At 44.6% G+C, this 12,176-nt stretch overlaps 1 protein-coding gene across 1 annotated transcript; it reads right to left on the reverse strand.

Moving 5' to 3' along the window:
* Positions 1 to 336: 336 nt before the first annotated feature.
* LOC118090313 (lymphocyte antigen 6E-like) lies at positions 337 to 6,550 on the reverse strand. Its single transcript, XM_035125917.3, has 3 exons — positions 6,385 to 6,550; positions 4,358 to 4,477; positions 337 to 2,049 (listed from the first exon to the last, which is right to left on the reverse strand). Exons 1-3 carry the CDS (start codon positions 6,437 to 6,439, stop codon positions 1,892 to 1,894), a joined length of 333 nt encoding a protein of 110 aa, XP_034981808.1. The 5' UTR covers positions 6,440 to 6,550; the 3' UTR covers positions 337 to 1,891.
* Between the last annotated feature and the right edge of the window lie 5,626 nt (positions 6,551 to 12,176).

Genomic DNA, 12,176 nt, shown 5'->3' on the forward strand with positions numbered 1-12,176 from the left:
GAGTGGTCAGAGCTCAGGGACATCTTCCAGCCTTGGAGAATCACCTCAGGGAGTGGGCGGAGCGAGGGGTGTGGCCTGGAAAGAGTGGGTGTGGCCTGGAGGAAGGGGTGTGGCATGGGTAGGGTTCCGGGGGCCAGACAGAGGGGTGGGGCTACATCTAGCCCCAACCCTGTTTTAACCCTTGAGACCCAGAAGAATCATAGGATTGTAGACTTGGAAGGGACCTGATGGTCATCTAGTCCAACCCCCTGCAATGCAGGAATCTCGACACACGGTTCTCCATCCGATTCGAAACCACACCAAACCCTGCTTAGCTTTGCTAGCAGGTTTCTTTTTAAAAAATTTGTTTATTAAGTTTTCAAATGTTTACATACTTTCCCATCAACAATACAATACCTTTAATTTATCCATTGGCTTCCCCTCCCCTCCCTTCCCTCCATGGTGTTCTATGTTTATCCTTTAATGCTGCATGTTTTAACTTATAACACGCCATATGTACATCCTGAGTTATTAGCCTTAATGCCTTTCTGCTGCTGCTCCTATTTCAAATCCTGCTCGTGTTTTCATGCAACAATAATTGATCTTCAGATATTCTACAAAAGGTTCCCAAACCTCAAAGAATGTTTCATCATTTTGATCTCCAATTTTTGCTATTAGATTTGCCAGTTCCGCATACTACATCCTTTTAATAAACCCTTTTTCCTTCATTGGAACCTCGTCTTCTTTCCTTCTTCTTTTTTGGAATCATTTTTATTTGATTTTATACAAATGTAAATTTATAACAATACCAAATCCATATCCATAAAATGAAATTTCTCTGAATCTCAAGACTTCCCCCCATCCCCTCCATGGGTCCTATTGTCTACATTTCCTACTGCATATTATATTTCATAGTCTATGTTTTATATCTATCCATATTGTCCATAGTACTGTATTTGTTACATTACAAGTGAGGTTCTTTCCATTTTTGAGCATACATTATCCTTGCTCTTGTTGTTGCAGACATAAATAAATCAACCAACTTTTTTGGTACAGTAGTACCTTGGTTCTCAAACTCCGGAAGTAAGTGTTCCGGTTTTCAAACGTTTTTTGGAAGCCGAACATCCGATATTGCTGTCGGCTATTGTTTCTGGGGCACATGCATCAATCAGAAACCTTGGTTTTCGAACATTTCGGAAGTCAAACGGACTTCCGGAACGGATTAAATTTTGGCACTTTTGTTTTTGCTATTTATTTTGCATTTTTGCTTTTGAGGCTTTTTCAGTTAATTTGTTTTTGTGACTGTGTGGAACCCAGTTCAGCTACTGATTGGTTGGTTGACTGATTGATTGATTGATTGATTGATTGTGTGACCGTGGAAATGGATAAAAGCCCCCCATCCAAACAATGACTATCATCAGTGCAGGTAAGAAAATTTTTTTATTTTTATCATCTACATTTTTATCATGTTATAGTACACTACATTGATTATTGCTTTCATTCCATGGATCAATGACCTCGCTAGATAGTATAATTCATGTTAAATTGCTGTTTTAGGGGTTGTTTTTAAAAGTCTGGAACGGATTAATTCGTTTTGCATTACTTTCTATGGGAAAGCGCAGCTTGGTTTCAGAACGCTTTGGTTTTGGAACGGACTTCCGGAACGGATTAAGTTTGAGAACCAAGGTACCACTGTATATCCATTTCTATAATCCCTAAAAGAAAAGCTTTGGGTTTCTTGGGGAACATCATCAGATATGTTAGCACTTTTACCCCTGCACCCCTTAGGAGGCGAGGATGTTTAAAGGGTGAAAATGGAAGATCTGGCCTTGAGACCTGGTAGCTAAGTTGGCTTCTCAAACGACCACCGGGAAGGGGTCGCATATGAACACAGATCCGAACACAGAGCCCGTCACCGGGTCCCGTTTTTAGCTGCCACGTGTCCGAAAAGGTTGCAGAAGGAACTTTGGCAACAGGACGTCCCGAAGGAACCAATTCCCATATCCATGTTCAGATTCGGACAGCTTGGTGAACACCTCTTGGTGATTCTCTTTTGCATGGTCAAGAAGCCTTCGGATTGGAAGGGGGAAGAGAAGGAGAAAGCGTTATTCTACTGGCCCCACCTGGGTTGCGAGGAGAAAACAGTTTACAGGTTAAGGTGAGGAATAAAAAATGTGCTGCTTTTTTTCCAAGGGCCAGAAAGGAAAGGTTGCTTGCTTGCCTTTTCAAAAGGTCAAATGGTTGCTCCAGTTAGGCAACTGCAGACTTGCTTAAAACTTATCTTTAGAAGCTCGTGGTTAGAACGCCCGAAAAACTAGGCAGCTTGCAACATACAGTGAGGGGGGGAGTATTTGATCCCCTGCTAAATTTGCCCGTTTGCCCTCTGACGAAGAAATGACCAGTCCATAATTTTAATGATAGGTTTATTGTAGCTGGACAACTCTTTGGTCTTGGTCATGGTGGCTACTTTGGAATCTGCTGGATTGATTGCTTCTGCCGACAGGTGTCTTTTGTACAGGTACTGTAATGAGCTGAGATTACAGGTAAGACCTCTCCCTTGCAGCAGGTGCTTCTAATCTCAGCTTGTTACATACAGTGCAGATACCAGGTAGCCTGACATCTGGCTGGTTGATAGGGGATCAAATACTTATTGCACTCATTATAATGCACATCAATCTCTGACTTTTGCCTTCTGGGTTTCTGGGGGTTTTTCCTGTTGTTATTCTGTCTCTCACAGCTACAATGAACCTACCATTAAAATTATGGACTGGTCATTTCTTCGTCAGAGGGCAAACGGGCAAATTTAGCAGGGGGTCAAATACTCCCCCCCCCCGCCCTCACTGTATCTGTATATGTCAGCAGATGTAGAACCCACTAAGAATGTGCCTTTATCGCTTGAGTCAATGTGTAAAACGCCTGAAAAAGCATGAACAAAAATAATCTTGAGCGGTGGTCGTGAAATTCAGAGGAATGGGAGATGACAACAATGGCATGGATTTTAGTATTTTAATTAGGCAGCCGTGATAGCCTGTAAACCCTCCACGTCCCCAGCCATGGGGAGCAGGCGAGGGAACCTTGCATTTGAGGATCGGTGATATAAGCTTGTGTTTTGCTGCATTTAGAAGTGCCTGCTTTGGGGCACCTGTTCCGGCAAGAATGCTGTTGCAATCAATAAATGCTTTGCTGCTTCACCAATTTTGTTCAGACTTTGTTTTGAAGGCTCCCAGGACCCTGAGACGTGTGACCTGCATTTTATATCTCGCAGTTAACTAAAGTGGCTTAGCGCCGGTTGCCCGAAACCGCAGGAGGGGAGAGTAGCTCTTGCACTCAGATTCCCGTTGGGGCATCTGGTGGGTCCCTGTAAGAAGAGGATGGTGCAGTAGATGGGCTCTGATCCAGCAGGCTCTTCTCATGTTTTTATGTGCTGGATAAAAACAGGCCTTCCAAAATCATTGCTCTGTTTGCCAGTAGTGGATACAGGGAAATCGGCTATCTCCTGGACTGGACAATTAAAAGCTTTCCATTGGTAGTGGCTGGTGGGACAGTCTCAAACAGAAAAGGAGGGTTCTTCCACAGCTGTTACCTTGAGCTGGATTTTGGCAAGGATTGACAGTTTCTGCAGAAAGGGCTAGATTTCAGGGCAGGAGACCAGGATCTCAGTTACCGGATGAGTCCCAAATGTCATCCCTTCTGAGGATGATTGTTTGTTTGTTTGTTTGTTTGTTTGTTTGTTTGTTTAGACAAAGTAAATAAATAAGAATAAAAATGTGCGTCTCACCACCGAGACCATTCCATTGTAACTATCCAACCTCCCACAATTTTAACACCTCTTGCAATGGTTTGGCCCCTTTCTGTTTTAACAGCACAAAATCTACAAACACCTTCCATATTTCCCCAAAATCATTTCTGCTGCATATTCCCCATCTTACCTTAATGGCACATGTTAATTTATCATTAATACAGTAGCTCTATATCCCACAGCTCTTTATACCATTCTTCCATTTTATATTCTGCTTGCCCCTTCCGCTTCCTAGCTATAATAACTCGTGCAGCTGTCAATAAATTTGTGAGCAAGGTCTTCACAGCCTGCGAACCTTCCGCCCCATCGTAAATTGATAATAATGCTACCTCTGGACTTTCGGTCAGCTTAAACCCGGTGATTTCTGTTATCTCCTTAAAAACCTTTTGCAAAAAAATAAATAAAAATGTACATATTTACACCCCCACCACACGTGAACATAATTCCCCTTTTCCTGGCATCGATCCTGGAACATTGTGCCCGAAAAGCACATGACCAAATGTTGCTTTCGCTGCAACATTTTAGAGCTTAGAAATGGGTTGCTTGTCCTGCTGAACCAGAAACCTGCTTTCAACGTACCAATCTTGAAGGAGGCAACCGTGGTCAAGCAGTGCTTGTCGTTCTCTGAGCACTTGGTGGGCTTCAGGCAAGACCAGTTGCTGGACGATTGTTCGCACGTGAAGCACACCAGCGGGTGAACTGGGGAAAGACGATGCAAGGAGTTACAGTATTGAATTAAAGCAAAAGCATAATAATAATAATTTATTATTTGTACCCCGCCCATCTGGCTGGGTTTCCCCAGCCACTCTGGGCAGCTTCCAACAAAGATTAAAAATACATTAAAATGTCACACATTTAAAACTTCCCTGAACAGGGCTGCCTTCAGATGTCTTCTAAATGTCAGGTAGTTATTTATCTCATTGACATCTGATGAGAGGGTGTCCCACAGCGGGGGGGCACCACCGAGAAGGCCCTCTGCCTGGTTCCCTGCAACTTGGCTTCGCGCAACGAGGGAACCGCCAGAAGGCCCTCAGTACTGGACCTCAGTGTCTGGGCAGAAGAATGGGGGTGGAGACGCTCCTTCAGGTATACTGGACCGAGGCCATTTAGGGCTTTAAAAGTCAGCACCAACACTTTGAACTGTGCTCGGAAATGTACTGGGAGCCAATGTAGATCTTTCAAGACCGGTGTTATGTGGTCTTGGCGGCCGCTCCCAGTCACCAGTCTAGCTGCCGCATTCTGGATTAGTAGTAGTTTCCGGGTCACCTTCAGAGGTAGCCCCACGTAGAGGACATTGCAGTAGTCCAAGCAGGAGATAACTAGAACATGCACCACTCTGACGAGACAGTCTGCAGACAGGTAGAGTCTCAGCCTGCGTACCAGATGGAGCTGATAAACAGCTGCCCTGGACACAGAATTGACCTGTGCCTCCATGGACAGCTGTGAGTCCAAAATGACTCCCAGGCTGAGCACCTGGTCCTTCAGGGGCACAGTTACCCCATTCAGGACCAGAGAGTCCTCCACACCTGCCCTCCTCCTGTCCCCCCAAAACAGTACTTCTGTCTTGTCAGGATTCAACCTCAATCTGTTAGCTGCCATCCATCCTCCAACCGCCTCCAGGCACTCACACAGGACCTTCACTGCCCCCACTGGTTCCGATTTGAAAGAGAGGTAGAGCTGTGTGCATGTGATGATACATTGGGCTAAAGATGTGGGACATAATACAGTGGTACCTCCGGTTGCAAACGGGATCCATTCCGGAGATCCGGATGCATCCTGAAGTTTTCTCAACCGGAGGACCGCTTCTGCGCATGCGCGAGCGGCAAAACACTTCCAGGTTTGCCGCTTTCGCAACCCGACGTTTGCTTAGTGTTGTGCTGTGTTCCAGCCACAGGTTCATGTTCGAAGACTGTTCTCTCTCTCTCTCTCTCTCTCTCTCTCTCTTTCTCTCTCTTTCCCCCCCCCCCAGTGCCTTCCCTGTGAAGACCTTCATTCCCCTTAATGGCTCATCATCCAGGGTCTCAGCTCACCAGGTGGGCTATTCCAAGAATCAGAAGCCTTGATTAAATTCTATCACTTACTGGATCCGGAGATTAGGGGGTCTGGCACCCAGCTTAACACCGCAAATGCATAACAGTGCTTAGTGGGATGAGGCTCCCAGTTCCAGGACAAAGGGTCATTTGTTCCTTTTCTCTGAGACTGTACCACGAGTCCTCGTGGTGCGCTTTTGCTGCACAAAATCCTATTTGAGGCAGAGACTTGAAGAAGGGTCATTGAATTGTAGAGCTGGAAGGGCCCCCAAAGGTCATCCGATCCCCTGCAACATAGGATCGCTGACAGATGGCCTGACAGATTCCCCCTCCCTTCTTTATACAATATCCAGAGACTTATCATAGTGGTCTGGGTTTTACAACATCTTTGCTAGGAATGCTAGCAAATTCCTGCCGTCCACGAGAACGCAGGCAGGCGAGCTGGGCTGAGCTGGAAACGATTATCCCCATCCCTGCCTGAGGCTGGTCTGCGTTTCCTGAAAAACAGGCAAATTCCACCGTTCTTGGAATCAAGAAGGACTAGCAGCTTGCGCCGTCAAAGCTGGGTAGGCTTACCTTCGTTTGTGCAGAAGAGCAACACGCAGAGAAGGACAAGGAAGCAGGTCTTCATCTTCAAGGGATCCCGTTTGCCTTGAACTGGATCCTCCGGGGCTGATTATAAACTTTAGAGGTGTGCTGGGGCGATGAGGCGAGCAGCTCCACTCCTTCCCGTCTGAATGGGAATGTCTGTGAACAATGGAATGTGGGTGGGTGACTCACCGGTGCCCTGCCTTCAGGAACAGCCCATCGCCAGGGGCAAGTGTTGCTTCCAGAAATCACTTGTTGCCTTGGCCCAGCAGACCTGAAGAGCATCCCCACCCCCAGCGCTCAGCCCGAACACCGAGGTCCAGCGCTGAGGGTCTTCTGGCGGCTCCCTCACTGCAAGAAGTGAGGCTACAGGGAACCAGGCACAGGGCCTTCTCGGTAGTGACACCCACCCTGTGGAGCGCTCTCCCATCAGATGTCAAGGAAACATCCGACTTTTAGAAGACATCAGAAGGCAGCCCTGTTTAGGGAAGTTTTTAATGACTGGTGTTTTATTGTGCTTTTAATTCTGTTGGGAGCCACCCAGAGTCGCTGGAGAAACCCAGCCAGATGGGTGGGGTATAAATAGTAGTAGTAGTAGTAGTAGTAGTAGTAGTAGTAGTAGTAGTATTTGTGTTCCGCTCTTCCTCGGTAAGGGGACAAAGTGCCTGAGATGGCTTCCACAGCATTGGGTCTAATTCCATAGAATCGTAGAGTTGGAAGGTACCCCCAAAGGCCATCTAGTCCAACCCCCTGCAATGCAGGAGTCATGGCTAAAGCATCCTTGTTGGGTTACAAGCACGGTGACTCAGGACTGCCAGCTTCCTGTGATGAAGGCTTGAGGAGTGGAGAGGTCGTTTTGTGGTATTGTGGCCGAGGACAAAGCTTTTGAATAAATGTGTTTTAATTAAATAATGAAGAAGTGTCAGCTCCCACAGGTCTAAGCAAGTGTCTTGATTCATTATAGTTCAAGGCTGCTTTTAAATCTCTTTTCTGAAATGTACAAAAAAAAACATGTAATTGCTTTGATTTAGGCCATGGAACCACCTTGTAATTATAAAACACACATGCTTTAGGTATGTTTAATTACTGACTCAGGAAATATGCTATCCTTATTCACTGGCAACTGTGACAACTGATTTTTTATATATATTAAAAAAGAAAAATTTTGTTTTGTGGTTTGCTGTTGTTTTTGCTGTACCTGGCTGTCGTTATTAAAACTCAACAAAGATCAAAAATAAATAAATTGCCCAGTAGCACCTTATAGACCAACTAAAAAAAAGCTTATACAAAAGCTTATATCAGAACAAACTTAGTTGGTCTATATTTTTTTTTTCCCCCGACTTCGTCAGAGCAACACAGCTACCCACCTGAAAATAAAAAAATAAAGAATTTGAAGGAAAGGAACCCTGGGTGGAAAACGAGTGATAAAACATTTCATCGTAGCTGTGACTTGGAGCCTCTATGGAACCTCCATGTTTAGAAGCAGTGTATCTCTGAATGTCGCTTGCTGGAGGGGGGCGAACAGGCAGAGAACCCTCTTGCCTTGATTCTCTGCTTGCTGCTGTTGCGAAGCAGAGGCTGGGCAGGTAGACCTGATCCTGCACTGCTCTTCTTATGACTCCTGAGATGGCCCAACACCACAGGGGTTTGCATAACTGCAACCCATTGGTAAGGTCAGATCCTTGCACACCTACTGGAAAAACCACTCCTGCAGCAGCTTCCAAGGACTAGAAGTCAAAGTCGGTGGTGTGATCAGGGTAGGTGACTAAAACAACCATTCAGGGTATTTTGAAATTTTCAGATGTCGACTCCCCTCTGGAAAGAAAAGAATCGGAGCCTTTAGATTTCAATCTGATTTAATATTTTAACTTTTGTGCACCGGCTGTAATTTTTATTTTATCGTTCAATCTTTTGGTAAGATGCTTTTGAAGCTGCTGGATTTTGTCTGGCGTTTTTTACAATCGAGCGGCATATTGTGTTTTGTTTAGTCGTTTAGTCGTGTCCGACTCTTCGTGACCCCATGGACCATAGCACGCCAGGCACTCCTGTCTTGCACTGCCTCCCGCAGTTTGGTCAAACTCATGTTCGTAGCTTCGAGAACACTATCCAACCATCTTGTCCTCTGTCGTCCCCTTCTCCTAGTGCCCTCAATCTTTCCCAACATCAGGGTCTTTTCCAAGGATTCTTCTCTTCTCATGAGGTGGCCAAAGTATTGGAGCCTCAGCTTCACGATCCGTCCTTCCAGGGAGCACTCAGGGCTGATTTCCTTAAGAATGGATAGGTTTGATCTTCTTGCAGTCCATGGGACTCTCAAGAGTCTCCTCCAGCACCATAATTCAAAAGCATCAATTCTTCGGCGATCAGCCTTCTTTATGGTCCAACTCTCACTTCCATACATCACTACTGGGAAAACCATAGCTTTAACTATACGGACCTTTGTCGGCAAGGTGATGTCTCTGCTTTTTAAGATGCTGTCTAGGTTTGTCATTGCTTTTCTCCCAAGAAGCAGGCGTCTTTTAATTTCGTGACTGCTGTCACCATCTGCAGTGATCAAGGAGCCCAAGAAAGTAAAATCTCTCACTGCCTCCATTTCTTCCCCTTCTATTTGCCAGGAGGTGATGGGACCATATAGATTTCCTAAAGTAAATGAATAAAATAAAAAAGCCACAGCCGCAATGAAGAGATCACCTCCTTCCAGACCAGGACGAAAGGATCCCGTGAGGTCATTTGAGGCCATTCCGTGACATTTATAGGGCGTGGATTCAGCAGAGATTGAAGAAAGGATCCCTTTGCTCAGCTTCATGACTTGCAGAGAGTTTTCTTCATTTTTTCTTATAGATCTTTATTGATTTTAAAATAAATATAAAACAAAACATCCAACTAAAATACATACCAAAAAATATACAGATAAACAATCATATATATTTCAAGCATGCTTTATCTTATCTTCTACAATGTCATTTCAACCTGACTTATGCGTTTTCTTCTTCACATCTTCTTTGCAATTTGACTTCCCCTTCTCCTCCTCCCTGGCTTCAGGTTCATTTAGAATCATAGAATCATAGAGTCATAGAATCATAGAGTTGGAAGAGACCACAAGGGCCATCCAGTCCAACCCCCTGCCAAGCAGGAAACACCATCAAAGCATTCTTGACATATGCCTGTCAAGCCTCTGCTTAAAGACCTCCAAAGAAGGAGACTCCACCACACTCCTTGGTAGCAAATTCCACTGCCGAACAGCTCTTACTGTCAGGAAGTTCTTCCTAATGTTTAGGTGGAATCTTCTTTCTTGAAGTTTGAATCCATTGCTCCGTGTCCGCTTCTCTGGAGCAGCAGAAAACAATCTTTCTCCCTCCTCCATATGACATCCTTTCATATATTTGAACATGGCTATCATATCACCCCTTAACCTTCTCTTCTCCAGGCTAAACATACCCAGCTCCCTAAGCCGTTATTCATAAGGCATCGTTTCCATCGAATTTACCTTTCCATTGCTTACACGTACCTTCCTCCTGGAAGTTCTACAAGATATTTGTTTTTAGTCCGAGCTCTTTAACATATATTCCAAATTTTTCCCATTTTTTTTTTAAATTATTCGAACCACCCCTTATTGAGTTTGTCAGTTTGGCCAATTCTATATAACTGATTACTTTTTCTTGCCAATCTCTGATGGTGGGAACTTCCTGGCTTTTCCATGACTTAGCAATTAAAATTCTTGCTGCCGCAACTGAGTACAGGAATATCTTTTCATCTTTCTTTTCTATTTCTTCACCAACCATTCCTAGTAGGAAAGCCTCTGGAGTTTTCTTTATATTATATTTGAATATTTTCTTTAACTCTTCTAATATCCCATTCCAAAAAGGCTTTATCGAGCAATACCACCATATATGTGTGAATGTGCCTATTTCCTTCTGGCACCTCCAACACTGATTATTTTTGGTTTTAAACATTTTACAGATTTTTACTGGTGTCAGATACCACCTGTAAAACATTTTGATTGAATTTTCTCTAATTCATAGAATCATAGAATCATAGAGTTGGAAGAGACCACAAGGGCCATCCAGTCCAACCCCCTGCCAAGCAGGAAACACCATCAAAGCATTCCTGACAGATGGCTGTCAAGCCTCTGCTTAAAGACCTCCAAAGAAGGAGACTCCACCACTTCCGACACCGTAAATTTCCACGTTACGCTCCATAGTCTTTCCCATTTTTCCATTTCTATTGTTTTTTCCCAGTTCTGTTGCCCATTTTGTCATTGTCTCTTTGATCGTTTCATCCTTCACTTCCCATTCTAAGACGGTATTATACATTTTTGAGATAATTTCCCGTTCACCCTGTAATAGATTCTTTTCCAATAACGAGGGTTCTGACGCAAACCCTTTTTTCTTCATGTCTTCCTGGAATCTGCTATGTACCTGACAATACTGGAGCCCACCCTGTCAGCAGTTGTTTAACATCTTCAAAAAATTTAATTTGTATACAGAGAGTTTTCTTCATAGGAACATAGGAAGCTGCCTTATAGTGAATCAGACTATCCATAGGAACCCAAGAAGAGCGTGGATTGGGTAGAAATCACCACCACCATCATCTCCTGGGTGATGTGGATGTAATTAGGTAGCTGAATGTGCATGCATGTTTCCCATCCACTCTGTGAAGCTCCGGGCACTGGCAACCCATGCTATGCCACTGAAGCCATGCAAGTTGGGGACCATCACTGCCCTCCTGCAGGAGTGAGTTCTGCAGATTACCTACACGCTGCATCAAGAAGGGCTTTCTTTCACCTGCCTGGATAAATGAGGAGAAAGGAGTGGGAACAGAGGAAGCTGGCACAGATCACAGTGCATGTGTTGCACTCCTTCCTTGCACCTGTCTTTTGGCACCAAGCAACCATTTATTTTGGTAAACACAGGCTCAAAGGAACATGCAACGGGCATGTGACAGTTTCTCGCTTCCAGCAGTTGCACCTGGTTTCACATCAACAGGTAACAAACTTGACATGAGTCAGCAGTGTGATGCAGCAGCTAAAAAAGCCAATGCAATTCTGGGCTGCATCAATAGGAGTATAGCGTCTAGATCAAGAGAAGTAATAGTAGCACTGTATTCTGCTCTGGTCAGACCTCACCTGGAGTACTGTGTCCAGTTCTGGGCACCACAGTTCAAGAAGGATACTGACAAGCTGGAACGTGTCCAGAGGAGGGCAACCAAAATGGTCAAAGGCCTGGAAACAATGCCTTATGAGGAACGGCTTAGGGAGCTGGGTATGTTTAGCCTGGAGAAGAGAAGGTTAAGGGGTGATATGATAGCCATGTTCAAATATATAAAAGGATGTCATATAGAGGAGGGAGAAAGGTTGTTTTCTGCTGCTCCAGAGAAGCGGACACGGAGCAATGGATTCAAACTACAAGAAAGAAGATTCCACCTAAACATTAGGAAGAACTTCCTGACAGTAAGAGCTGTTCGGCAGTGGACTTTGCTACCAAGGAGTGTGGTGGAGTCTCCTTCTTTGGAGGTCTTTAAGCAGAGGCTTGACAGGCATATGTCAAGAATGCTTTGATGGTGTTTCCTGCTTGGCAGGGGGTTGGACTGGATGACCCTTGTGGTCTCTTCCAACTCTATGATTCTATGATTCTATGAAATCAACACCAAACTTCTCTTTCTTCTTTCGTTTATTTCCCCCTGCTTTGGAAGAACATATAAGCATGACATGATTCTGCTTTTCTTCTGTCCGGAGCTCATAGGATGCTCACCAGCATCCTACATAATACATTGATTTACTTTTA

The sequence above is a fragment of the Zootoca vivipara genome, chromosome 8 (assembly GCF_965207765.1).
Source record: "Zootoca vivipara chromosome 8, rZooViv2.hap1.1, whole genome shotgun sequence".
In the NCBI taxonomy this organism is placed as follows: Eukaryota; Metazoa; Chordata; class Lepidosauria; order Squamata; family Lacertidae; genus Zootoca; species Zootoca vivipara.

Coding starts and splice junctions, on each gene's coding strand:
- LOC118090313 (XM_035125917.3), bottom strand. CDS start 6,439: ATGAAGACCTGCTTCCTTGTCCTTCTCTGCGTGTTGCTCTTCTGCACA. Junction 4,478..6,384: donor GCTCTTCTGCACAAACGAAG/GTAAGCCTACCC, acceptor GTCTTTCCCCAG/TTCACCCGCTGGTGTGCTTC. Junction 2,050..4,357: donor GGTTGCCTCCTTCAAGATTG/GTACGTTGAAAG, acceptor TCCAATCCGAAG/GCTTCTTGACCATGCAAAAG.